Here is a 27,606-nt window from a genome sequence, read left to right as displayed (position 1 = left end):
GGAGGAACTAAGAACCCACATGCCTCGTGGTGCAGTCAAAAATAAAAATTAAGGTTAAAAATTCGGGCTCCTGAGAGCTTGTCTCTCTGCACATCCCTTCTCTCCCCTGTAATCCCAACCTCCCACCTTCTCCTGGCCCTTTCTCAAATTTTCATTCACAACACAGTGGACTGTCCTGCCTTTTGGAACTGTTGTGGCTCTCCTGACATCCCACACGCCTTGTTTCCCCCTAACTCCAGCTCTTATACAACATCTCTTCCCCTCTGCCCTGCCCTTCAGTATGCCCCCGACCAACGCCCCAGGTCCTGGACTAGGGCAGAGTTACCACACTGGTCCAGGAGCACAATTTATTTCATGATTTCTCCTTAACATGATCTTGTTCCTGCTGCTCCCCAGTGCTGTCCATTCTTCAAGTTTCAACTCAGATGTCCTCTCTTGAAGGATTTCCCTGACTTCCAAGATAGTTTCAAGAGTCCTCTCTGAGCTTCCAGCTCACCTGAGCTTCCCCTTTAACAGCCCTGATGACTTTGGTTCATAAATCCGTGGGTGTGTCTGTCTCCCCAGGGACCTCAGTGACAACAAGGACAACTGTCTTTGCCACCACTGAGTCCCAACATGCAGGGTTGTGCCAGGCACCCTCCAGGACGTGTGGACGGAATGAATGCAATTGGCCTATGAGTCATGCCTTCACTGTACAAACATCCACCAACTGCCTCACCCCACCCTGGGATCCAAGGCCCTTTGCCAGGGAGGCCTCAATGGGACTCTGCTCTCAAGGGGCTCTCAATCTGAGAACAGAATGAGGGGAACACAGACCCTCCCATTTCCTTGGAGTTAGAGCTAAAGCTGGTGTCCTCGCTGTCTTTCAGTGGTTTAACTGAGCACCTACTATGTCCTGAGTCCCAGGATGCAGGATTAGATATGCAGACAGTCCAACTGCATCTCTCTGTGATGAATCAATCTCTGTTTGTAGCACACTTGCTTGGTGCCAGTGTTGCAGCGGTCCCCAACCTTTTTGGCACCAGAAGCCAGTCCTGGGGAAGACAATATTTCCATGAGCCCGGGGTGTGGGGGTGGGGATAGTTTCAGGATGATTTAAGTGCATTACATTTATTTTGCAGTTTATTTCTATTTTGTGGCAATCTCAGGATATTCTGCCTTAACTTTTAGGGTTAGGGTTCAAGTTCCGCAGAATCTGATGCCCCTGCAGATCTGACAAGAGGCGGGGTTCAGGCAGTAAACATCAATGAAGCTTCTCTTGTTTGCCCACCGCTCACCTCCTGCTATGCGGCCTGGTTCCTAACAGGCCACCAACGGATACTGGTCCATGGCTGGGGGGCTGGGGACCTCTGATATATAGCATCTTATTTAGTCCTCCCAGTAACCCTCGGCAGTAGGTACTGTTTAAAAGGAAACCCATTTCCTGGATGAGGAAAGTGAAGTCCAAAGCAGGTAAGTATCTTGGCCCATCTTGTAGGTGGTAAATGCGAGTGTGTGGAGGGTGTCGCTGCGGGGGGAGGTGGTGTCCTGGATTCAAATTCAGGTTTGTCAAGACTGCAGAACAGCCCCACTGGCGGATGAATGAATGAGTGAGTGAGTGAGTGAATGAGTGAGAGTCCGGATGGCCCAGCAGCAATGGGACCAGGCCGAGAGTCACCTGAGACCCCCGCATCCCCCATTCCCCGGCCAGCTCAAAGGAGGCGGACACGGATGCAGTCGGGTCCCTGGAGATGCTGGGAGCCTGGCCCCCTTTGCCTCGGCCTCCTGGTGGCGAGAAGTTCAGGTCTGGCCTCGGCGGTGCCCCTCCCCCAGAGCCCATCCCCACTCCCTGGCGCTCCCCCCCCAACCGTAGGGGAGGGGCCGGGAGGGGGGCGGCAGGCGGGGCGCGGGGGAGGGGCAGCGTCTGGTTTGGCTGGACCGCGCGGGCCGGGCGGCCGAGCTCCGGCTTCGCGGGCCCCTACCTCCGGCCCCTCTGGCCCCTCCGACCGGGTCACCTCCCGGAGCCCGGCCGCCCGGCCGCCCGGCGCCCTGGACGCCATGAAGCAGCTGTGTCTGTGCGCCGCCGCCTCCTTCGCGGTAGGGCCGGGGGAGGGGGCGCGGGAGGGGGCTGGCGCGGGCCCTTCCTCCCCTCCCCGCCCCGCCCCGCCCCGCCCCGCCCCCTGACCGCTCAGAGCCTAGACCCTCCACCCGCAGACCGGACCCGAGAGGGCGAAGCTGGGAGGACAGAGGAAGGAGGGGAAACAGAGATGGGAGGATGGATGGCACATATGGGGAGACGATTTTGAGGACAGATGGGGACACTTAGAGGAATTTAGAGGGCAGTTAGGCGGACAGTTTTGGATGGGATCATCTAGGGGGACAATTTGAGTGATACTTTGACCTTTTTGAGGGGGAAAGATATTGACATTTGGAGAACAATTTTGGAGAACGTCTGAAAGATTTTGGGGGGAGGACATTTTGGGGACATTTGACAGGGTCATTGGAGGGATGAATTTGGGGAAGATATTTAGAGAAGCATTTAGGACATTTGCAGGACAATCTTGGCGTCTCAGGGGCAGAAGAAGGGTAGCTGGCAGAGGACAGTGTGAGGGACATTTAAGGGACCTTTAGTGGTTCCTTTGGGAAGACTTTGGAGGGCAGTTCAGGAAGACATGGTGAGGTGATATTAGAAAGGCGGGTTTCACTAAGAGATGGCTGGAAACCTAGGTTTGGGGGACAGCTTCTTGGAAAGATGCTGGGAGCTGAGCTGGGGATGGTTTGATGGTATGGTTGCTGGCAGTGGTGGAGGACAGCTGAGGGGGCAGGTGCTGAGGACCCAGGCTGGAGTTATGCTGTCTCAGGCCCCCACCCAGGACCACTTCCCCCGGCAGCTGCGGCTCAGCCCCACTGACCTCGGCTCCTGCCCGCCCTGCGGCCCCTGCCCCATCCCGAAGCCGGCAGCAGCCAGAGGCAGGCGCCAGGCAAGTGCCCAGGACCGGCGGCGAGAGCCCAGAGCCCCTGCCGGGGGAGCGGGGAGGGACAGTGGCCACCAGTCCCACGTTCCTCTGGGTGTGCCCCGCAGAGCCAGGACTGGGGCAAAAGTGACGAGCGGCTGCTGCAGGCGGTGGAGAACAATGATCCCACGCGGGTGGCCTCCCTCATCACCCGCAAGGGGCTCGTGCCCACCAAGCTGGACCCCGAGGGCAAGTCCGCGTGAGTGTCCATGTTCTGGGGGTGTGAGGGCTGAGGGGTGGCCACCCTGCAGTTGACCCCTGACCTCTGGCCTCCAGATTCCACTTGGCAGCCATGAGGGGTGCAGCCAGCTGTCTTGAGGTGATGCTGGCACACGGCGCCAACGCCATGAGCACGGACGGGGCAGGTACTACCCTCTGGCCCTGGGGGAGGGAGGAGGAACTCTGACCAGGTGCCCAGCCTGAGGGCCCAGTCACACCCTGCTTCATGGCCTCAGTGTCCTGCTGAAAAGGGGGGGTTCCCTTCTGTGCCCCTGGGGACAGAAGCATGTCAGGCTGTGGTACCCAAGGATGGAGACTGTGGTTGGCAGTAGACAGACTGAGTCAACTTGTGGATCGGGGAGCTGGGACTCAGGTAGTGGTTGAGTCAGAGGAAGCAGTAGAAACAGAAGAGTGTCGGAGCTTGAGGAGCATCTGAGGGCGTGAGAATAACTAGTGTAGTTTTTTGGGGGGAGTATTTGAGGTTCATGGAGTAGCTGGGGTTTAGAGGTAGCAGGAGCTCAGGGAGTAATGAGGCATGAGGCATAGCCAGGCATAGGAGCCAGAATTTGGGGATTTACAGAGTATCAAAGATAGGGGCATAGCTAGCACTTTGATACAGTTGAGCTTATAGAATAGCTAGGGCTTCCCTGGTAGCTCAGCTGGTAATGAATCCACCTGCAATGCAGAAGACCCAGTTCAATTCCTGGGTTGGGAAGATCCCCTGGAGAAGGGATAGGCTACCCAATCCAGTATTCTTGGGCTTCCCTGGTGGCTCAGACGGTGAATAACCTGCCTGCAATGTGGGAGACCTAGGTTTGATCCCTGGGTTGGGAAGATCTCCTGGAGGAGGGCATGGCAACCCATTCCAGTATTCTTGCTTGGAGAATCCCCATGGGCAGAGGAGCCTGGCAGGCTACAGTCCCTGGGGTTGAAAAGAGTTGGACCCGACTGAGCAAGTAAGCACAGCACATAAAGTAGCTGCGGAGCAGCTGGAGACCCGAGGAGTAGGTGGGGATATTGGGGAGTAGCTGGGGACCTGGGGAGCAGCTGGAGACCCGAGGACTAGGTGGGGATATTGGGGAGTAGCTGGGGACCTGGGGAGCAGCTGGAGACCCGAGGACTAGGTGGGGATATTGGGGAGTAGCTGGGGACCTGGGGAGCAGCTGGAGACCCGAGGAGTAGGTGGGGATATTGGGAAGTAGCTGGGGACCTGGGGAGCAGCTGGGAACAGAGGGAGCAGCTGAGGACATGCAGAGAAGCTGAGGACAGTAGTGCTTGAGGAATGGAAAGATGTGGAGTGTAGCTAGGATGAGACTGTCTGAGACGCAGACCAGCTGGGGCTTGGAGAGTCTCTGCCCCTGGGAGTAGCAGGGTTTTGAGAATACCTGGGTTTGAGGATTAGCTAGACAGAGTCATGACAATTATTGACACAGGTTTGGGGGGCAGCAGAAGCTCCCTGAGTATCTGAAGCTCTAGTACATTCTAGAATATTCATTTTCCCTTTTAGGTTACAACGCCCTCCACCTGGCTGCTAAGTACGGGCACCCACAGTGCTTGAAGCAACTACTGCAGGTCATTTCCTTTCCTGTCTCCAACACTTCCCAACCCCCTGATACTCCCCTGCCCTGACTACTCCTGATGAGTTCCAGGAATTCATGGAAGCCCCAGATACACCCCAAATCCTAGGTATTCCTTGGCCCCTTTTACTCCTGAGTCCTAGCTACTCCCTGGACAATGAGACTCTCCGAGTGTCCAGCTATGTCCCACATCCAAGAAATACTCTGAATATCGGATGTCGCCTGAGCCCCGCCTTCTCCCTAAACTCTGGATGCTGTCTTAGCCATAGCCACTTTCAGGGCTCCCACCTACACCCCAGACCCCCAGCCACCCCTGGGCTCCCAGCTAATCCCTCCTTCTCACCAACTTTCAAAGGAGTCAAGATGGGGGCCCATGAGGAGTGGGTTCCACAGAGCAGGTGGGTGGGTGGGAGTGGGGAAGGGCCAAGGAGCCTGAGATACAGCAGAGCCCAAGGAAGGGCAGTTCCTAGAGAAATTAGGCAACAAACAAGGATGGCTCCACCTCCAATGACCCATCCCTCCCCCCAGGCATCCTGCGCGGTGGATACAGTGGACAGCAGTGGGTGGACTGCCCTGCATCATGCAGGTGGGTACAGCCTAGCCTCCCCTGGCCACCATGGCCCCCAGAGGCTGAGCTTGGGGATTATTCTACCTGGGGTTCTGGTGACGTGCCTGGGACATACTCCACCTCCTTCCTCACAGAGCCCCTTGCTCTGCATTATCATTTCTTTCTTTCTTTTTTTGGCTGTAGTGTGTCTTCATTGCATCATTCTTTGTTGTGCACAGGCTTCTCTAGTGGTGGCTCACAGGTTCAGTAGTTGCAGTACTCAGCCTTCGTTGCTCCGCAGCAGGTAGGGTCTTAGTTCCCCGACCAGGGATCGAACCCAAGTCCCTTGCATTGGAAGGCAAATTCTTAGCCAGTGGAGCACCATTGGACAGACAAGGGAATTGAGTCCTGTAAACAAGGAAGTGGGGAGGATCCAGGCTGCCTGACCCCAAAGCACAGCCTACTGTACGCCAGGCCTGGGTGAGGATGATCGGAGGGTTATTGCTTCAAGGAACTCCTAGGGAACCTCAGGAAGGCCGAAGGTCTTGGCAGCCTTCATAATCATCAAATCCAAACTTTTCCAAGAGAGGGGAAGATACCCAAACCCCTTGAGCCAGAGCCCAGCCCAGTGTCTATACACCAGGCCCATGATATTTGGGAATGTCTTTCACTTGATAACTCTCAGGTGAAAACATGAAATACATTTGCTTTGGAGTTTTATTTAGTTGAAACATTCCCTGCAGTTAAAGTACGCTGCCACCTGGTGGTAGCAAAGCCTTTGCTCACTTTATGGAAGCTTCTTGGTTTTTTTCATTCAATAAATATTTGTCAAGTGTCTGCTGTGTGCCAGGCTTTGTTCTAAACAATGAAATTACAGCAGCAAACAAAACCCCATAGGCCCTTGGGCACACAGCAGATAATAACATAGAGTTTACTTATTTTTTGTAGCTTTTTTTTTTTTCTTATCTTACCTTTATGGCCATGATGAGGCATGTGGGAGCTTAGTTCCCTGACCAGGAATCGAACTTGGGCCCCCTGCAGTGCAAGCACGGGGTTTTAACCACTGAACCACCCTGCAAGCACGGGGTTTTAACCACTGAACCACCCCGAAAGTCCAAAAGTTTGATGATTTCCAGCAGCACTTCCTTGCATAAAGCCTTCTCTTCCCTCTCTGAGGCTCTGGGCATGCACACCCTGTCCTGCTTCTTTGTCAACCAAATCCTCCCAAGCTCCTCCCTGCCTCAGGGTCCATGTCCATGCAGTGACCTCTACCTTACCCCTTTCACCATCAAAACTCAGAACTCAGATCAAACCCCAATAAGCCTGCTGAACCTCAGCAGAGGTCTGATCTCTCTAGTAAACATTAACACTCTTTGGGGAATTCCCTGGCAGTCCAGTGGTTAGGGTTCCAAGCTTCCACTTCAGGGGATGTGAGTTCGATCCCTGTTCAGGGGATTAAGGTCCCATATGCCACGTGAAGTGGCCAAAAAAAAAAAAAAACCACTAACACTCTTTGTATGAAGGTTTGGTATATAGTCAGTACACAGTTAATGCTGGTTGAACAAAAAAGGGATAAATACTTGAAAATCAGTGAAAAATTCCACCCTAAGAAGGAGCCACAGGCTTTCCTGGTGGCTCAGCGGTAAAAAATCCACCTGCACTGCAGGAGACATAAAAGGCACAGGCTCAGTCCCTGGGTCAGGAAGATCCCCTGAAGGAGGGCATGGCAACCCACTCCAGTATTCTTGCCTGGAGAACCCCATGGACAGAGGAGTCTGGTGGGCTACAGTCCATAAGGTTGCAAAGAGTCGGATACTAAAGCAGCTGAGCATGCACACATGGAAGAGAGACCCACAGTGGAAAGATGAGGGAAGAGCTTTGGATTGGGAGTTAGAAGACCCGGGTCCTCATTCTGGCTGTTTCTAACCCCCTGAGTGACCATGGACCTGTGGGGCTCAGTTTTCTCATCTGTAAAATTTAAGTCATATCTTTGCTACTGGTCTTCTAGGGGAGGTTAGAGTTTCTCATGAAATAAAGGATAAAAATGACACCCAGGGACTTACCTGGGGGTCCAGTGGTTAAGAATCTCCCTCCCAATGCAGGGGACACAGGTTCAATCCCTGGTCCAGAAAGATTCCACATGCCGAGTGGCAACTAAGTCCATGCACCACAGCTGCTGCCTGTGCTCAGCAATGAAGACCCAGCACAGCAAAAAAAAAAAAAAAAAAAAGAATCACCCTCAAGCAGAAGGCCCCCAGAAAATATCAAAGCCCCGCCCTACCTACCTACCCTTCCCTTCTCTCTTTTTCCAGCTGCTGGCGGCTGCATCTCCTGCTCAGAAATACTCTGCTCCTTCAAGGCCCATCTGAATCCCCGAGATCGGGTGAGTCCCTGAAATCTTTTGTTATTGTTATTCAGTTGCTCAGTCATGTCTGACTTTTTGCGACCCCATGGACTGCAGCCCACCAGGCTTCCCTGTCCTTCACTATGTCCTGGAGCTTGCTCAAACTCATGTTCATTAAGTGGGTGATGCCATCCAACCATCTCATCCCCTGCCGCCCCCTATTCCTCCTGCCCTCAATCTTTCCCAGCATCAGGGTGTTTTCCAATGAATCGGCTCTTTGCATCAGGTGGCCAAAGTACTGGAGTCTTTGAGGAAAGACAGTGCATTTGAGGTATCCCAGGCACCCTTTGAAAAGTGTGAAGATTTGGAGTGAACTTAGGGGGCCCATCACAGGCTTCCCAACCTCCCAGAGTCAGTCTCTCATATCTTGTCCTTGTCTCATCCTCTCCCCACCGCCCCCCTCAGCTGGGTACAACACCCCTCATCATTGCAGCTCAGATGTGTCACACAGATCTGTGCCGCCTCCTCCTGCAGCAGGGGGCTGCTGCAAATGACCAGGACCTTCAGGGCAGGTGAGCCTCTCCCCTCCCAGCCAGTTCACTGTGTGCTGTGTGACCTTGGGCAAGTCTCTTAACCTCTCTGGGTGTGAGATCTAGTGTGTCTTCCTCTCTCAACCTAGCCTGGTTGTTGAGGAGGGTGTGGAGGTTTGAAAATATCCTCGCCCCTCAGCAGCCTCCTCTTCTGGTAGGACGGCCCTGATGCTGGCCTGTGAGGGAGCCAGCCCCGAAACAGTGGAGGTGCTGCTGCAGGGCGGCGCCCAGCCGGGCATCACAGATGCGCTGGGCCAGAATGCTGCTCACTACGGCACCCTGGCAGGGGACAAGCTCATCCTGCACCTCCTCCAGGAGGCAGCCCAGCGCCCCTCACCACCCAGCGGTATGCAAACCCCACCTCTTAACAATTTCAAGCACCCTCTTCCGTCCACTAGGTAGTTTCTTGCCACCCCTTTCTCTCCCTTCCTCCTGTGGATAGTTTCAAGGTATCCCTGTTCATATTATAAGAGGTTTTGTTGCTTGCCTCACACTGCTCGGGGTAGTTTCAAGGAGCCCCAGAGCTTTTAGAGTAGTCTAGGGGTCAACTCTGTGTTTCTGGGGCATCTTATTCTTGGATCTTTGCCTTCCCTAAGAATTGGCCCTCCCAGTCACCCCATTCTGGAGACGCTACTGTTCTCTCTTTTTGAGAGTTGCAAGGCCCCTCCTATGAGCATTCTGTCAAAATGGTTAGTTCCTACCTTAAAAGTCCCGATTCTGGGGGGGATTGGGAGATCCCTCAAGTTCCCTGGGCTAACAAATGCCCTTCCTAGGGCTAGGAAGGGAATCCCTAACACAGTGCCTGATCCTGCTTCCCTCTCTCCCCTGCTCTCGCAGAGGATGATTCAGGCGAGGCATCATCTCAGGTATGGATCCCTAAGCAGTGAGTGAGTCCCCACCGCCACCCCTGCACCCCCATGCACACACTACCTTTCCCCTTGACCCAAGCTCCCTGAGAAGAAAAGGAAGAGATGGACCCTTGACTTGGGGTTAATACCTCGAAGGACCTGTTTGGAAGAGTGCTACCTTTAGGGTGGACTTTCCAGGTGGCACTAGTGTTAAAGAACCTGCCTGCCAATGCAGGAGATGTAAGAGAAGTGGGTTTGATCCCTGGGTTGGGAAGATTCCTCTGGAGGACGCCATGGCAACCCACGCCAGTACTCTTGCCTGGAGAAATCCCAGGGACAGAGGAGCCTGGCAGGTTGCTGTCCGTAGGGTTGCAAAGAATCGTACTCGACTGAAGAGACTTAGCACACACCTTTAGGGTACTTGGCAGCGGCGTCCATAGCATAACCACCAGGACGCTGAGAACACTGGGGGCCTGGGACCAAATCACGGGGCTGGGGTGGGATGGCAGAGGGAACGAGACTGATAAGGGCTGGTGTGGTCAGGGAAGGAGGCAAGTCTGGCCTCTTCGTCTCAATCCTACAGCTTGTCAGCTCCACAGGGAAAGGATTGTAAACAGTAGGGTCTAGCTGGGGAAAGTACCAGGGTGCAGAAAGGGACAGAGGGTAAAGCATAAGATCTGGAACTCTCAGGGGATGTGGTTTTATTCCTTTTTATGCTGGGATAAGTGAGGGCCAGAGAGAGGCAGAGATTCACTCAAGATCACCCAGGAAGTGAGGGCAGAGTTGGGGCTGGTGACAGACAGTGGGCTGGCTGTGTTGGTTTATCTGGGTGGGAGGCTGGCATGTCGCCCACATCCCCCATCTACCCCTACCCCCAGAATTCTGTGTCCAGCCATGACAAGCAAGGGGCCCCCAAGAAGCGGAAGGCACCTCAACCCCCCACCAATATCCCAATGCCGGTGAGAGATGCCCTGGCCTTGGGGAAGAGTTGGGGGGGTTGCCTCTAGGTAGCACGGGGAGAAAGTTCTGGCTCAGGTATGGGAGGACACAGTCCTTGGGCCTCATGTAAAGGTGGTGGGGTGGGGGGCACAGGATGACCAAGATGCCTACGAGGAGATCGTGCGGCTGCGACAGGAGAGGGGCCGTCTGCTACAGAAGATCCGGGGCCTAGAGCAGCACCAGGAACGAAGAAAGCAGGAGGTGGGGGGTAGCAGAGACATGGGCCTGGGGCTAAGCCTGGGGTGGGTGCCATTCTAGGGGGATACTCCCCTCCCTGCCTTCCCCCTCCTCCCTTTCTCCCCACCCGCTCACTCTGCTCCAGCCACACAGGCCTCCTGGCTCTCCCTCCAACATACCAAGCCTGGTCCTGCCCCAGGGCCTTTGCACAGACTGTGCCCTCTGCTGGGAACACCTTCTCCCAGCTGTCCCTATGACTCCTTCTTGCCCCTCCTACAGGTCTTTGCTCAAACACACCTCCCCTACCCAACTTATTTAAAATTGTAACATCCCCATTCACTTTTCAGTCCCCTTTGTTTTTATTCAAAGCACTTACTGCTATTAGGTATACTATATATTTTATTCATATTCACTCATTTGCCTGTGAACCCACAAGGGCAGGCTTGGTTGATGGTGCCTCACTTACCGTAACTGCCTAATAAGTATTTATTGGATGAATGAATATCTGAGTGAGTGAGTGAATCAATAAATGAATAAGACAGAAGTTCCCTGGTGGTCCAGTGGTTAAGGCTCTGTGCTTCCACTGCAGGGAGCATGGATTTGATCCCTGGTTGGGGAACTAAGATCCCAAATGCCACACTACACAACCAGAAATAATGATAATAAATGAATGCATGCATGAATGAATGAATTAGTGGCTCCAAAGGGGATCTGGCACAAAATAGGCAAGAGAACATGTGTGGTGGGGATGGAGGGTCGTTGAGCAGGAGGTGGGCCGGGGAGGCCCCCCAGCCCAGATCTAAGCCCAGTCCCCACTTCTTCTGTCAGCTGCCAGAGGCAGAGGCCAGTTCCCTCCACAGCCTGGAGAGACAGGTAGGGTGGAAGGTGGGAGGAAGTGGACCCCCAGCTGTCTGGTGTTTTCTCCTGGAGGCCCACTGAGACCCCCCACTCCCTCCCTGCAGGTCCAAGAGCTACAGCAGCTTCTGGCCGAGAAGCAGGAGGAGAAGGAGAGCCTGGGCCGAGAGGTGGAGAGTTTGCAGAGTAGGCTCTCCCTTCTGGAGGTGGGCCCAGTGGGGAACAAGGCAGGAGTGGGGCTTTTAGGGGTGGGGCCGCCAGGGGGTGGGGTATTTCTTCTGCTGCAGCTGCCCGATAACCACACTAATACAGATAGTCTCACACACATGCAAACACAGAACAGACAAACATACAAACATAATCACATATAGATAACAAACACACGCACACATAATGAACACTTTTGGAAACCTGCAATCACCCATACTCATGTACATGCAGAGATAGACAACAACATTTATGTATATGTGGTCTTACACATGCAACAGACAAACACATAACAAACACATCTGTGGATATGTCATCTCACACACAACAGATATTTCTCATTCAATCACGTACCTAGGCAACACATTCACAAATTCATGTATTCACACAAATATCTCTCAAAATAAATAAAGAAAACAGATACAGGTACACAATCATACACACACATACACAAACACAAAACAGTCACACACCACAGACTACAAGTGCAAAATCACACACACTCACAGGCGCTCACACAGGAGAGGCCGGGGCCACTGTGCACGCCCCGCAGGGGCACACACGTGTGCACATACATGCTCGCTGCAGACCTACAAACCCAGAGCCACTGTTGCAGCGACTCGCACCCAGGCAGGTATATGGGGCCCCACACAGAATCCTAGACACACCATTTCAAGGACGCACAGCCATCCCTCCCTTGGTCCCACATACCAGACAGCATATACAACCTTCGCTATTGGGGTTATGATCACACACACGAGGGAGACATGGGGGCTGGAGGGAGGGCAGGACCTCGAGCCGAACCCTGGTTCCCCCCCCGCCCCGACAGAATGAGCGGGAGAACACCAGCTATGATGTGGCCACCCTGCAGGATGAGGAGGGTGAGCTACCCGAATTCCCAGGTGAGACCGCACCTGCCTTCCCCCTGCCCCCCCCACCCCTGACCATGTCTGGGGCCCCAGGAGTCACAGCTTTAACCCACAGGCATGGAGAGAGTTGAATTTGGGAGGGAGCCTAGCCGACATTCACAGTTTATTCCATTCCTGGAAGTGTGCCTGCCCCGAGGGCCCTTACCCACAGCTCCAGACCCCCAAATCCCATTCCTTGTGGCTGGAACTCTGGGGCCTGAGTCTGTGTCCCCTGCCAGGGGCTGAGGTGCTGCTCTCCAAGCAGCTAAGCCCGTCGGCCCAGGAGCTCTTGGCTTCGCTGCAGGAGCAGGTGGCCATGCTCACCAGACAGAACCAGGAGCTGATGGAGAAAGTCCAGGTGGGGAAACCAGAGCTGATGGAGAAGGTTTCCAGGAGGGAGGGGTGGGAGCAAGTCTGAGGACCCAAGGGTCTGTTTCCCGGGGGTTTGGGTGGGCACGTGGCTAGGTCTGTGGAGAGGGAAAGTGGCGTGGCTGCCCTGTGCCCCCCTCACGCCCATCACGGCCACTTCCACTCTTGCTCGGTTCCCCTGTCCCCACCAGATCCTGGAGCACTTTGAGAAGGACGAGATGGAGGCAGATGGTCTGGCCGAGGTCATTCCTCTGGAGCTCTACAATGCTCTCCAGGCTGAGTTTGACCAGCTCCGCAGGCAGCATGCCAAAGCCCTGCAGGCGCTGGAGCAGCAGAAAGCTCGGGAGGCCCTTGCAGAAGAGGAGGCAGCCTCTAGGGAGGGCAAAGGTCTGGGAACCAAGACCTCCAGAAATGGGCCGGTGGAAATAGCGCTTAACGGCACTGCAGCTCCGGAAACCAGAGTGAATGGAGTCGAGACCACGGACGAGGAGGCTGCAGGAGTAGAAACCATGGAAGCCCTGTCACAGAGCTTGGAAGTCGTGTCCACGATGGCCGAGGCCACGGACACGGAGACCACGGAAACAGAGGGTGTGGGGGCCCAGCCCTTGGAAACAAAGGCCACAGGAGCTGAGGTTACAGAAATGAAAACTCCAGAAGGAGGAGGAAACCCAGAACCAAAGGCCATAGGAGCAGAGACCACCAGTATGAAAACAGAAATGAAGCCCACTGGAGTAGGTGCAGTGGAAGAGCTCACAGGCACAGAGGCCATGGGAGAGGAGGTCATGACCCCGAGGGTCCTCACAGGCCCCATCCTGCACCCGGGTGCTGCAGAGGCCTCAGAAAAGCTGCAGACCGAGCTAGAGACCAGGATCCGCAGCTTGGAGGAGGCGCTCAGGCAGCGGGAGCGGGAGGCGGCCGCCGAGCTGGAGGCGGCCCACGGCAAGTGCGAGGCCGCGGAGGCCGAGGCGGGCCGGCTGCGGGAGCGGGTGCGGGAGGCTGAGGGCGGCCGGGCTAGCGGGGTCAGAGATGGGGACACAGGCCAGCTGCGGGCTGCCCTGGAACAGGCCCGCGAGGACCTCCGGGACCGGGACTGCCGTCTCCGGGAGTTAGAGGCAGCCTCGGTCCTGCTGGACGAGGCCCGGGCCGGCCGGCTGCTGGCCGAGGAGGAGGCCCGGGGCCTGCGGGCAGAGCTGGCCCGACGGGAGGAGGCGCGGCTAGAGCTGAGCCGGGAGCTGGAGGCGCTGCGGGAGCAGCTGGTCGTGGCCACGGCCACCGGGGAGCAGCAGCGGGCCACGGCCGCCGAGCTGGGCCAGGCGCGGGATGCGGCCGAGGCCCGGGCCGCGGAGCTGTCCGTGGCCTGTGAGGAGGCCCGGCAGGGCCTGGCAGAGCTGCGGGAGGCCTCCGAGGCGCTCCGCCAGTCGGCCGTGCCGGCCTCCGAGCACCACCGGCTGCAGGAAGAGGCTCTGGAGCTGCGGGGCCGGGCCGCCTGCCTGGAGCAGGAGGTGGTGGCCACGGGCAAGGAGGCCGCCCGGCTGCGCGCAGAGCTGGAGCGCGAGCGGGCGGGCAGCATGGCCCGCCTGGAGCACGAGCGCATCGTGGGCGCCCTGCAGGCCGACGTGGCCCGGTTGCAAGGGCAGCTGGAGGAGCTGGGGCGACGCCACGAGAAGACCACAGCCGAAGTCTTCCAGGTGAGTGTGGGGGAATCTCCACTGGGCCCACTGGGCAGCTGCTTGGTGGTCTGTTTGGATCCCACAGCCAGGCGAGGTTTCCACCCCACTGGCTTCAGTCCAGCAGAAACTTGACCATGCTGGTGGACCTTTAACCCTGCAGCCATTCTGACGACCTCACTGTTTCAACTGGTGTTTTCTGTTTTAAAACGTTTTGTCTATTTTGACTCCCCATTTTTTTCCTAATGGTTAGCAGGTTTTGAGATCTGTTAAACCTCTGCATATCCCAAAATCGGGAAGATATTTTTAAAAATTCATCTTTTGAAGTATAGTTGATTTACAATGTTGTGTTAATTTCTGCTGTTCAGCAAAGTGACTCAGTTAGTTGTTCATGTGTATATTCTTTTTCATTTTCTTTTCTTTTATGGTTTCTCACAGGCTATCGAATATAGTTCCCTGTGCTATAGGATAGGACCTTGTTGTTTATGGTGAAGTTTCATTTTGTTTGTTTTGGTTTTTATTTGTTTGTTTTTCTGCACCCTGGGGCATGTGGGATCTTGGTTCTCTGGCCAGGGATTGAACCCAGGCCCCCTGCAGTGGAAGGTTGGACTCTTAAACCACTGGACTGCGGTGGACGTCCCAGTGAAGATGTTCTTATGTGCTTTCTTCCAGCATCTTTTTATTTTAATTTCCCAATCACACTGATGCTATGTTTCTAACTGTGGGTGTGGTGTGAGGTAGGAATTAATATTCACCCATCTTTTGGTAAGCAGTGAATTGGGCTTTTTATTCTGATATTTTTTCTTATATTCATTTTCTCTGTTGGTCAAACTGACCCTGTTTTTTGTTTTTTTTTCCCCAGCCAGCTGTTTTTGAGATTTTCATTTTATCTTATGATCATTTTTGATGCTTCAGCCCCAAAATAGGAGGATGTTTTGTGTAAGGAGTTTTGATCCAATTATTTTGAACCCAGTAGATTTTTATGCTGATTTTCTTTCAAACTAAGGGACTATCTTTTGGGCCCTGAAGGTGTATCTTTTGACTCCATCTCTTTCCTTAAACACACACACACACACACACACACACACACACACACACACGCAAACCAAATTTAAAAAAAAATAGCAATTCTTTTAAACAAATGCGGGAATAAAAAGCCACAATTATTAATCGTCATCAGGGAGGCATTTTTCTCTCCATATGTCTGCTTACTCATCTGTGAAATGGGGCTAATAATAATTCTTAGTCCTCACATGAAATTAAATGGTTTAATTTCTGTAAAATACTTAGGACAGTGATGGTACAAGTGATTAATAATTGCAACCAGGATTATTTTTTCCAATAATATACTCTTTTAGTTTTCTTTTTTTTTTTGGCTGTGCCACTTGCAGGAATCTTAGTTCCCCAATGAAGGATCAAACCCAGGCTTTCTGCTTTGGAAGCACAGAGTCCTAACCACTGGACTGCCAGGGAATTTCCAAGAACATGCTGTTTTAAACCAGTAAAGTTTGATCTATTTCTTAGAATTCACGATCCAACTTTAAGTATGCCCATCTTCATACTTATTTTCCAAATTTTACCTTCTCTCATGAGTACTTATTTTGGGGATAAATTGACTTGAACTTAGTTTTTCTGTTTTGTTTTTTAATTGTTAATGTGTAGCCAGTCTGTACTAAGTGAAGCATCTAATTATTACCCATTTTCCCTGGAGCTTTATGTCTATAAAGGCCAGTGATCCACCCAGGCTCAATTTTTGCAAATCTAACACTGTTCCAACCTTGATATTTTTGTAAAAAAATGCAGTCACAATTTTTGGACATTTGTTGACTTTTCATCCAGATTCTTCTGTTTTTCCTTCATTTTTGTAAGAAATCTACACACTTTCACACTTTCCCACTGGCAGAGAACAGAATGTTAGTTATGATGTAATAAAAATAGTAACAGTAACATTCATTATATGGTTTTAATAATAACAGTAACAACAACATCACAAATTCAAACACTTACTGTGTACCAACCACTGTTCTAAGTGTCTTCCATGTATTTGCTCATTTTATCCTCACAACCACCCTGTGACATAGGGGTTTTTATTATCCTCCTTTTATACATGAGCAGATTGAGGCATGGAGAGCTCATGTCACTTGTCTAAGGACCCACAGCTCGGCAGAGTCAGAATGTTTCTAGTGCCTACAGGAATCCAGGACCCCTGAACCAAACTCCTTGACATCAAATGGCCTTGAATGTCCCAAGATTGCAATGGAAGGGTAGGATCATTTTGGAAGGTAGGTCCAGGCTTCTTTGGGGTCCAAATGTCCTCACGGTCACATGTGGGCTTGGGCTGCAGGTGCAGCGGGAGGCGCTGTTCATGAAGAGTGAGCGACATGCGGCGGAAGCCCAGCTGGCCACGGCTGAGCAGCAGCTGCGGGGGCTACGAACTGAGGCCGAGCGGGCACGCCAGGCCCAGAGCCATGCCCTGGAGGCCCTGGAGAGGGCCAAGGAGAAGGACAAGAAGGTGGGTTCCCTTTCCTTGTGCTCTGCCGGAAGGTCCCCCACTTGACAGATGTTGGAAGGAATCTAAGAATGTCCCCGCTGAATGGGTCTTGGGAAATCATCCAGTTTTCCAGATGAGCAAACAGGCTCCCAGAGGTGAACTGAGTGGCTCAGAGTCAAACTGCACATCTCGAGACAGTGGACGAGAGTCCCAGGTGCTTTTGCATGCAGAGCCACCTGGCCACAATCAGCTGTGTCCCTGGGCAAGTCACTTGACCTCTCTGAGCCCCAGTTTCTACCTCTGTAAACTGAAGATAAAGTTGTGATAAGGATTATGGTTTATTTATAGCAGGGTCCTTCCCTCTCAGCACTAGTGACATTTGGGGATAGGCCATTCTTCTTTTTAAAAATTTACTTGACTGCACCAGGCCTTAGTTGCTGCATACAAGATCTTCAATTTTCATTGCTGCATGTGGGATTTAGTTGCAGAATGTGGGATCTAATTCCCTGACCTGGGATCGAACCCAGGCCCCCAGCATTGGGAGCTCAGAGACTTATCTGCTGGACCACCAAGGAAGTCCCAGGGGCTAGGTCATTCTCTATGGGGGACCATTCTGGGTATTATAGGGTGTGGAGCAGCATCCCTGGTCCCTGCCCACTTGATACAAGGAGATCCCCCAGTCCTGACAAACAGATGCCTCCAGATATTGCCTGGCATCCACTGGAGATAGGATCACCCCGACTGAGAACCTCTGATCCACGGAAATAACAACAAAGCCCAGCACACATTGAGTGTCTGCTGTTTGCTGGCCCAGCTTAAAATTAATCTCTGTTCAGAGTCGCAGCAACCTACAAAGGTGAGAACGATGGTTCTCCTTACCTTACAAATGAGGAAACCGAGATTTCGAGTGGTTAGGTCACATTCCCAAGATCTCCCACTAGGCAAGGGGAGAGAAAGACCCAAACCCTGGCCCAAGTAACCCAGCCCCACCAAGACAGAAGCTTTTGTCTCCCTTGTTCTGTCTGTCTCCACTTTCACCTTCTGGAGACTCCCAAGATCTGTGCACTTTTTCTGCAGAGGGCATGATGGTCACTGATTTTGGCCCTGCCTAGCCACAGTAGTCAGCTCTGCCACTGAAGAGGGGCCATGGACTTGACAGTGAATGGGCGTGGCCACATATAAATAAAAATTTACATATGACCATGGAGTTGTGAATTTGGTGTAATTTTCATGTGTCAGAAAATATTCTTTTGACTTCCTACCCCTGCCTTGATGATTTTTTTTTTTTTTTAATATTTATTGGGCTTCCCTGGTAGCTCAGACAGTAAAGAATCTGCCTACAATGCAGGAGACCCGGTCTCAATCCCTGGGTCAGGAAGATCATCTGGAGGAGGTAATGGCAACCCACTCCAGTTTTCTTGCCTGGAGAATTCCATGGACAGAGGAGCCTGTTAGGCTACAGTCCATGGGGTCACAAAGAGTTGGACATGACTGAGTGACTGAGCACGTTTATTTATTTGGCTGTGCCTGGGCTTAGTTGTGTCACCAAGGATCATGGATCTTGCAGCGTCCAGCTAAGCAGCGTGCAGCTTCGGTTGCGGCATGTCGCAGCATGTCAGATCTAGTTCCCCAACCAGGGATGGAACCCCGGCTCCCTGCACTGGGAGCACAGATTCTTAGCCCCTAGACCACCTTCTGATGATTTAACATGTAGAAACCATTCTTAGCTAATGGGCTGGACTTAGCCTGCAGGGTGATTTCTGCCAAGTCCGAGGCTCTTCCTGCTGCCCGGGAGAGGTCCCCAGGTCCCCACCCTGGGCTCAGGTGCCGGCTGACTCTCCCATCCTCACCCCAGATCACGGAGCTCTCCAAGGAGGTCTTCAGTCTTAAGGAGGCGCTGAAGGACCAGCTGGGGGCCCCAGACTCCTTGGAGGTGGAAGCCCTCCGTGGCCAGGTGAAGGCTCTGCGGGAGCAGCTAGAGGTGAGCCTCGCCTGCCCATTGGGCACAAGGTCCCTGGAGGGTGACGGGCAGGCAGGCAGTGCACATGGAGGAAAGTAGCTCAGTATTTTAGCAAGTAGCACTGCCATGCTGTTGTATGCCATCAAGACGGGCCCAGGGTGCAAAGGGGGCTTTCTGGCATAGCTTGGAGGGGGTCCTGCATTTCTGAGCGCCCCTCCCCTGCACCCGCAGGAGGCTGCCAGGGACCACAGTGCAGTGGTAGCCTTGTACAGGAGCCACCTCCTCTACGCCATTCAGGTGAGCCTCGCTGGTTTTGGGGGCACCACTGCTGCTCTCTGGGCCTCAGTTTCCCTATCTGTACAATGGGAGGCTGGTGGAGGGAAGAGGATCAACGGGCAGGGGGGGGGGGGAGGGGGATGAAGAAACTGGGTGGGGAAGGGGAGAGAATGCCCAGGCTCCCTCCGCTCCCACCCTCCCCCCTCCTCAGGGTCAGATGGATGAAGACGTGCAGCGAATTCTGAGTCAGATTCTGCAGATGCAGAGGCTCCAGGCCCAGGGCCGCTGAGAGCAGAGGACTGCCCTCTGCCCCCCTAGGCCTCTCACGGGGGCTTGGGGACTCATGCACTGACCTTCCGCGCTTGGAGACTAGCCTGGGCCCCTTCCCCACTGTCCTCACTGCCTCCACCGGCCCCACTGGTCCCTGCGTGCACTGGGCAGTCTAGACCCCGGCCCTAGACCCCGGCTCCTGCCACCGGGGAATCTGAGTCCTCTCCCCAACATCTGGTCCCAAACACTACCCCAGGAATAAAAGCTCACGGAGCAGAGCAGAAGATGAAAATGTCGTGTGGCCTGATTGCTGGGCCCCACTGCAAGGAGGGGACGGGGTGGCCCAGAGCAGGGATTAGGGATTAGGGTGCGGAGAGTGAGGCAGGACTCAGCCCCCAAGGTGGACATTGTGCCCTGACAAGTAGCTGCAGTTCCGGCACTGGACGCTCGGAACCCTAGCCACTGGACCACCAGGGAAGTCCCCTAGTTACTGCAGTATTATGGAAAGTCAGAATGGGTGCCCCAAAGTTCACGGTGAACAAAATATCCAAATGTTAAGTGAAGACAGGCTCCGAGGTCGTACATCTTACTTCACTGTTCTCATATGAAACCCATTCCTGGTGGGAGGGTCCCCAGAGGGTCCCACCCCCACCTCCCTGCTCCTGGGCTAACTTTTTGAAATCCCCTGGGGGTTCTTGGCTCTTTCCAGCTCAAGCAGGGAGGTGGCCCTGTGTCCAGCCTGTCCCCTGGGGTTCCACAGCATCCAGCAGTCATTTTGCCTATCCCTGGGCATCCCAGGTCCTCGGCGAATGTCCTCAGTGGGGGATGTCCGCCAAAAACCTGGGTGTCTGCCTCTCTGTGGCCTGGAGCGTGGGGTGCAGCTGGCGTGGGGAGGGGTCCCCATCTCGGTGGTAGATGAGTGATCCAGCATCGCCCGGGTCTGTCCGTCTGTCTTGCTCAGTGCCCCCCCCATCCTGCCTCTCTGTTGTCTCCCTGTCATCACCGCCCTCCCTGGGGGGCTCCCCCTCCTCGCTGAAGCCGGAAGGAAGGCTCTGCTGGGAAAGGCCACGGGGTCACTACTTCTCCCTTTTGTGGCCTCCTCTCTCTGCCCCCACCTTTGGGGCCTTCCGCACCCGAAACTGGTGGTGGCCGGTGAAGGGACTGGGGGCTCCTCCTCCAGGGCCCCAGGAACTGGGCGGTGAGTCAGACAGGGAAGGGGAAGTAGGGGGCCTCCAAAGGGGGCTGGGCTTTCCCCTGGGTGGGACCGGAGTCCCCTGCCTCCCTGAGGGTGCTCCTGGCCCCAGCTCCTGAGAGCAGAGCCCGCCAGAGCCATGGCCCTGAGACTCGTCCTGGTCTTTGCCGTCAGCCTCTGGGTGGGCTGCTCACTCTGTCGCGAGAGAGAAGGTATGTGTGGACCCTGGGGGTTGGAGGGAGTCCTGGCAGAGGGACACTGTCTGAGGACTGGATTGGTATGCCGTGGAATCTTCTGGGTGGGGTGGGAGCCCACACGCCTTCTGTATGCCCACTGGTGGGAGAGGGTTACCATCCCATTGCATGGATGGGGGAAACTGAGGCACAAAGAGGCAAGTCCTACCCCAAGGGGACCAGGAAGCGGCAGCCACAGCCTGGAAGGAGGGAGACTGGCGGAGAGAGACATTTTAGTTGTATTCATTCACTTCATGTGATTCAAAACAAAACTATCACAAAGAGGGGGTTTAGTAAAGCATCTCTCTCCAGAAGTCCCTGCCACCCCCAAGTCCCCTCTGTGTCTCCTTCAACCTCAGTTTTCCCATCTGGAAAATGGGCTAATAGTAATAGTTCCTGCCATGGCAGGTTGTATCAAGGGGTGGGAGATGATGTGAATGCCTTTCATTCATGTACTCATTCATTCTACAAACCTTTATTAGGTGCCTGCTGTGTGCCCAGCACTGTCTGGCAGCAAGGTAGGGGCTGGTGAGCCACAGTAAGGCTTTGACAGTTCCAGTGAATGAGAAGCTCACACACTCTCTCTCTCTCTCTCTCTCTCTCTCTCCAGGCTACCCAGTAGCTTCCTCCCAGCCCAGGGTGTGGTGCCAGGCCTCCAGGTACCCGGTTGCCATAGACTGCTCCTGGACCCTGCCGCCCACTCCTCCGAATTCCACCAGGCCCACATCGTTCATTGCCACGTACAGGTCAGAGAGCTTGGAGGGCTTCATGGGGACTAAAACTGGGCTGACCCCCTGGGATCAGGGTAGCTGAACACTTAGGGAGAACCTGAAACACTCAAAATTCCAGAGCAGCACCAACCCTTAGAAATACACTCCCTAAAATACATATTGTCAGCCATGTGTGGAGGGTAAAATTTCCTAGAAGCCCCATTTGAAAAATAAAAAAAAATGGTGATACTGGTTTTAATATTTTATTTAAATAATATTCAAATACTCCAAATATGTACCATCTAATATGATTGAATGTAATGTACTTTAACATGCTTATATAGATTTCATATATTTAAATTTATACTAACATGCACGTTCAGTTGCTCAGTCATACGTGACTTTTTGCAACCCCATGGACTGTAGCCTGCCAGGCTCCTGTGTCCATGGGATTTTCCAGCCAAGAATAATGGAGTGGGTTGCCATTTCCTTCTCCATTTATACTAGAAATTTATACTAGAAATTGATTTATTATCATGAATAGGATTACCCAAAGCATTATTTCAACATGTCATCAAAACTTTAAAAATTAATGAGATATTGTACATTCAGTCCTGTTATACTAAGTCATGGAAATTCCATTGATGCTTTATGTATATATCACATTTCAATTCAGATGCTAAATGTTCTCTGGAAAATATTGATCTCTAATTAGATTTCATAACATTTGTGTTTGGGAAAGTAGATTCATACACCTGAGTTGTTCTGAGAAACTTTCTCAAGCTTTCTGATAACTAGAAACTTCATGTAGATTAGAAAGAAAGCAGAAAGTGTTAGTCACTCAGTTGCAGCCAACTCTTTGTGAACCCAGGAACTGCAGCCTGCCAAGCTCCTCTATCCATGGCATTTCCCAGGCAAGAATACTGGAGTGGGTTGTAATTTCCTTCTTCAGGAGGTATTCCCTACTCAGCAATAGAACCTAGGTCTCCTGCATAGTAGGCAGATTCTTTATCATTTGAGCCACCAGGGAAACACGTAGATTAGATAAAAGTCCCACTCAGTTGCACTGGCTGCACTTCAGTCACATCCACACTGCAGAAGCAGAACGTTTTGGATGCAGTGGAAGGTTCTGTGAGTGGTGTTAAACTCCAGTCTCTAGAGTCTGAAATCTAAGGGTGCCAGAATTCAAGAGAGTTGGAATCATTATTTCAGAGTCCAGAATCTGTGAATCACAGACCTGGGAATGTTGGCATTCTAAGGCTGGAATGTTGACGAAAGCTTTACAGCCCAGACCCTAGCACCTCCTAGTGGGATGTTCCCTCCAACCCTGGGTCACCCAAGTTCTGTGATGTTGGGTTGAGGGACCCCTAGGATCACACAGCCAAGACCAGGACTCCTCACCTGCTGTGCTCACATGGGGTCAGGGCACAGGTGGGCCAGCATGAAGTGCTAGGATCCTCACAGCACTCCTTCCGTGTTCAGGCTCGGCGTGGCAGCCCATGGGGAAAGCTGGCCCTGCCTCCAGCCGACACCAGAAGCCACCAGCTGTATCATCCCCGATGTCCAGATGTTCTCCATGGTGCCCTATGTGCTCAACATCACCGCTGTCCAACCCGCTGGTGTCAGCAGCAGCTTCTTGCCCTTTGTCCCAGAGCACATCAGTGAGTAGGGGTCGAGGTGGGAGTGTAGAGGGCCCCCCACCTTCCTCCTACTCCTCCCCCAAAACAGGCTCACCTCCCACCTGTCAGGATGAGATCCTGTCTATCTGTATGGATTCTGTGGGATCCACTTTCACAGTTGACCAAGAATCAGCCCACCTCTCCCTCTCTGGAGCCCCTAGTTGGTCCAGCCTTCATCATCGCCCACCTGGACCAGCACAGCCAATCTCGGTCCTTCCCTCACTCCTGCCCTCATATCCATCTGTCCTTCCTGAAGCAGCCATGAGAGAGCACCTGTGAGCACTCCAGTCTGGTCCCGTCATTGCACTGCTCACAGCCCTCCAGGGCTCCCACCTCCCTGCAGGTGAAAGCCCAAGTCCTTCTCATGGCCCACAATGCCCTGCATGACCTTCCCCATACCCTCCCCGTCCTTTCCTCCTCCTTCTCTCCCCTTTGCTCACTCTGCTCCAGCCACATGGGCCTCCTCACCGTTCCTCCAGCATGTCAGGCACAGTCCTGCCCCAGGGCTCTTGCACATGCTGTGCCCTCTGCCTAGATGGCTCTTCCTCCCTAGATCTGCCTTTACTCCCTCACCTCCTATAGGTCTCAATTCAGATGTCATCTCCTCAGTGAATCCTCCCCTGAGCATTTTTTTAAATTGCAAACCATCACACATTGTTAGTGGTTGCTAGAAAACAGTCTGGCAGACCCTCAAAGAGTTAAACATAAATTATCGAGTAATCCAGAAATTCCAGTCCTAGGTATATATCTAAAAGATATGAAAGCACAAAGACTTGTACATGAATGTTCAGAGCAGCATTATCCATAAAGCAGAAGCAACACAAATGCTCATTAACTGATGAATGGATTCTCAAAATGTGTCCATCCACACCCTGGAATATTATTCAGCCATAAAAAGCAGAGAAGCCCAGACACTCACTACCATGTGGACGGACCCTGAGAACATGATGCTCAGTGAGAGAAGCAGACACTGCAGGACACACAGGGTGTGATTCCACTGATGGGAAACGTCCAAAACAGGCAGATCCTCAGACACAGAGAGTGGGTTTCTGGTTGTCAGGGTCTAGGGAGTGAGGTATGGAGGGTGACTACTAATATGGTCAGAGTTTCTTTGGGGGGTGATGAAATGTTCTGGGTTAAACAGTGGTGATGGTTACACAACACTCTGAATATACGAAAACCACAACTATACACTTTAAAAGAGGGAGTTCTCTGGTGTGTAAATCATGTCTCAAAGAATATTGCAACCGACTCCCCTCCCTGCACTCCTGAACTTTCTTCCTTCCTCTTAATGACCTTCAGATTTGCCTCTTGTCTGTTGTCTTCTGCCTGAAGGGACTGGGCTCCAAGAGGACAGGGCTACTGTGTCCCAACATCCAGAACATCGCCATACACTCAATAATATTTATTGTTTGATTGAATGAATGAATGAATGTCTTCTCTGCTGACCCTGCCTCCTGCTTGTCCATCAGTCAAACCGGACCCTCCGGAAGGCGTGCGCCTGAGCCCCCTCCCTGGGCAGCAGCTGTGGGTGCAATGGGAGCCCCCCCGGACTTGGCCCTTCCCGGAGATCTTCTCCCTCAAGTACCGGATCCGCTACAAGCGTCACGGGGCTGCCCGCTTTCGTCAGGTGAGGACAAGGGTGTGGTTCCTGGATAGAGGGAAGAGCATGTGTAAATGTGCACTGGGGTCTGGGTCACAGCTTAGGGTCCTGATGTGTGACATAAAGGCAGCCCAGGGACTTCCCTGGTGATCCAGTTGCTAAGACTTGATCGCTAAGACTCTGAGCACCCAATGCAGGGGGCCCAGGGTTCAATCCCTGGTCAGGGAACTAGATCCCACATGCCGCAATTAAGAGTTTGCATGCTCTAACTAAGATCCAGCACAGCCAAAATAAATAAATATTTCTTTAAGAAGGCAGCCCAGCAGTTCCACTCCTGAGCATCCACCTGAAAAAATAAAAAACAGGATCTTGAACAAATACTTGTACATGAATGTTCACAGCAGCATTACTTACAATGGCCAAAAGGTGGAGACCATGTCAGGGCCCTCAACAGATGATGGATCCACAATGTGTGGTCCGTCCACTCATGGGAACATCACTCAGCTGTGAACAGGAATGAATGATGGACAAAGGGATTGGTGGGAGTGTGGACTCAGGGTGGGTTGGTTTGTATATGAAAGGCATGCTCCTGGTTGACCAAGAACTGCCTGACCCTGGAGGGGTAGTCTTTCCCTGCTCAGCAAGATGTTGAAGGTGGCCACAGGCGTGGAGGGGGCCGCAGAGGGCATGCTGTTTAGAATGGACATTGGTGCCTGAGTGCCAGAGCAACAGCCTGAGCAGGGGGACAGAAGGCTTGATCACAGAGTATCCTCGTTCCCACTGACCCAGCCTTGCTTCTGCTCTCAGGTGGGGCCAATTGAAGCCACATCCTTCACCCTCAAGGCTGTGAGGCCTCAAGCCAAGTACTGCATCCAGGTGGCTGCTCAGGACCTCACCGACTACGGGGAATGGAGTGCCTGGAGTCTCCCTGCTGCTGCCTCCATGACCCTGGGCAAGTAGCAGGGGCTCCACGCACCCCTGAAGAGGGGCCATGCCCTTAACATCCACCTAAGGGTGGATGGGACCTATCCGGCCTGGGTTCACCATTGTCGAGTTGCTGGACAATCCTGGACAAGTGACTTTGCCTGTCTGAGTCTCAGTTTCTCAATCTGTGAAATGGGAATGTGTTCCCTCCGTCCTTTGACACAGTGCAATGCTTTGAGAACTATGAATATGAGATTTTTCAGTTATTTGATTAGAACAGATCAGTGTCACTAGAATTGGGACTCTTCCTTCCTTCAACAGATCCACATGAGCCCCAAGGAGGAGAAACAGATCAGGACACGGACACACATTGAGTCCCCACTCCCACACGTGGGATCAGGGCTGGACCAGAGGAAGAAACGGGGCTGGGGGAGGCAGGGTAGGGGTGATCTGGGTTCTGCCTGGGATGGAATGATGGGATCTGTTCAGTTCAGCAGTTTCCTTCACACAGTTACTCAAAAACTGCCCAGAGAGACTTCCCTGGTGGTCCAGTGGTTAAGAATCTGCCTTGCAATGCAGCGGGGACATGGGTTCCATCCCTGGTGGGAGAACTAAGATCCCACATGCCTCAGAGAAACTAAACCCAAGTGCTGCAACTACTGAGCCCATGCACCACAATTAGAGAATTCCTGCACCACAAGGAAAGATCCCATATGAGGCAGCAAATATCCCTCATGCCACAATTAAGACCTGATGCAGCCAAATAAATAAATTTTTTTAAAAAGCTACCCAGATGTGAGCCCTACTGGAGGGGGACATAAGTTTATCTGGGATGATTTATCTGAGGAGGGGGCAACACAGCCAGGCTCTGATGGATTTTTCTCAGCCCAGGAACTTCTCTGTACATTTCACTCAAGGCTCTTAATTCAAAGGTCACCTCCTACAAGAAGCCTTCCCTGACCACCTCAGCTATGGCAAAGACCAAAGACCCCTCCCCCAAAGATATCCATGTCCTTACTCCCAGAACTTTTGAATATGGTACCTTACATGGCAAAAAGGGCTTTGCAGCTGTGATTAATTTAACAGAATTGAGAATCCTCAGATATGCAGTTGACACCACCTTTATGGCAGAAAGTGAAGAGGAACTAGAAAGCCTCTTGATGAAAGTGAAAGAGGAGAGTGAAAAAGCTGGCTTAAAGCTCAACATTCAGAAAACTAAGATCATGGCATCTGGTCCCATCACTTCATGGGAAATAGATGGGGAAACAGTGTAAACAGTGTCAGACTTTAGTTTTTTGGGCTCCAAGATCACTGCATATGGTGATTGTAGCCATGAAATTAAAAGACGCTTACTCCTTGGAAGGAAAGTTATGACCAACCTAGATAGCATATTAAAAAGCAGAGACATTACTTTGCCAACAAAGGTCCGTCTAGTCAAGGCTATGGTTTTTCCAGTGGTCATGTATGGATGTGAGAGTTGGACTGTGAAAAAAGCTGAGCGCCGAAGAATTGATACTTTTGAACTGTGGTGTTGGAGAAGACTCTTGAGAGTCCCTTGGACTTAAAGGAGATCCAACCAGTCCATCCTAAAGGAGTTCAGTCCTGGGTGTTCATTGGAAGGACTGATGCTGAAGCTGAAACTCCAATACTTTGGCCACCTGATGCGAAGAACTGACTCATTTGAAAAGACCTTGATTCTGGGAAAGATTGAGGGCAGGAGAAGAAGGGGACGACAGAGGATGAGATGGCTGGATGGCATCACTGACTCAATGGACGTGAGTTTGAGTAACTCCAGGAGTTGGTGATGGACAGGGAGGCCTAGCGTGCTGTGATTCATGGGGTCGCAAAGAGTCGGACACGACTGAGCGACTGAACTGAACTGAACGTTTGATTAACATTCATTGAGTTAATGAAAATGAAGTAGAGTTATACTGGATTATCCAGGTGGCCACAAGATAATCACAAGTG

The 27,606-nt window shown here is 52.7% G+C and overlaps 2 protein-coding genes across 2 annotated transcripts; both read left to right on the top strand.

Annotated features, from left to right (window-relative positions):
* Positions 1 to 2,037: 2,037 nt before the first annotated feature.
* Positions 2,038 to 19,573, top strand: ANKRD24 (ankyrin repeat domain 24). The gene is made up of 20 exons (XM_061149298.1): positions 2,038 to 2,076; positions 3,062 to 3,192; positions 3,270 to 3,358; positions 4,720 to 4,784; positions 5,318 to 5,375; positions 7,649 to 7,719; positions 8,146 to 8,252; positions 8,429 to 8,616; positions 9,108 to 9,136; positions 9,997 to 10,077; positions 10,211 to 10,318; positions 11,123 to 11,167; positions 11,257 to 11,355; positions 12,186 to 12,258; positions 12,504 to 12,622; positions 12,825 to 14,321; positions 16,645 to 16,812; positions 18,647 to 18,772; positions 18,983 to 19,048; positions 19,239 to 19,573. Exons 1-20 carry the CDS (start codon positions 2,038 to 2,040, stop codon positions 19,314 to 19,316), a joined length of 3,237 nt encoding a protein of 1,078 aa, XP_061005281.1. The 3' UTR covers positions 19,317 to 19,573.
* Positions 19,574 to 20,520: 947 nt separating this feature from the next.
* EBI3 (Epstein-Barr virus induced 3) lies at positions 20,521 to 25,886 on the top strand. Its single transcript, XM_061150661.1, has 5 exons — positions 20,521 to 20,701; positions 21,333 to 21,468; positions 22,915 to 23,093; positions 24,584 to 24,741; positions 25,522 to 25,886. Exons 1-5 carry the CDS (start codon positions 20,629 to 20,631, stop codon positions 25,672 to 25,674), a joined length of 699 nt encoding a protein of 232 aa, XP_061006644.1. The 5' UTR covers positions 20,521 to 20,628; the 3' UTR covers positions 25,675 to 25,886.
* The last annotated feature ends 1,720 nt before the right edge of the window (positions 25,887 to 27,606 follow it).

This window comes from Dama dama, chromosome 9 (assembly GCF_033118175.1).
Source record: "Dama dama isolate Ldn47 chromosome 9, ASM3311817v1, whole genome shotgun sequence".
Lineage (NCBI taxonomy): Eukaryota > Metazoa > Chordata > Mammalia > Artiodactyla > Cervidae > Dama > Dama dama.
This window is presented reverse-complemented; position numbering and strand designations above follow the sequence as displayed.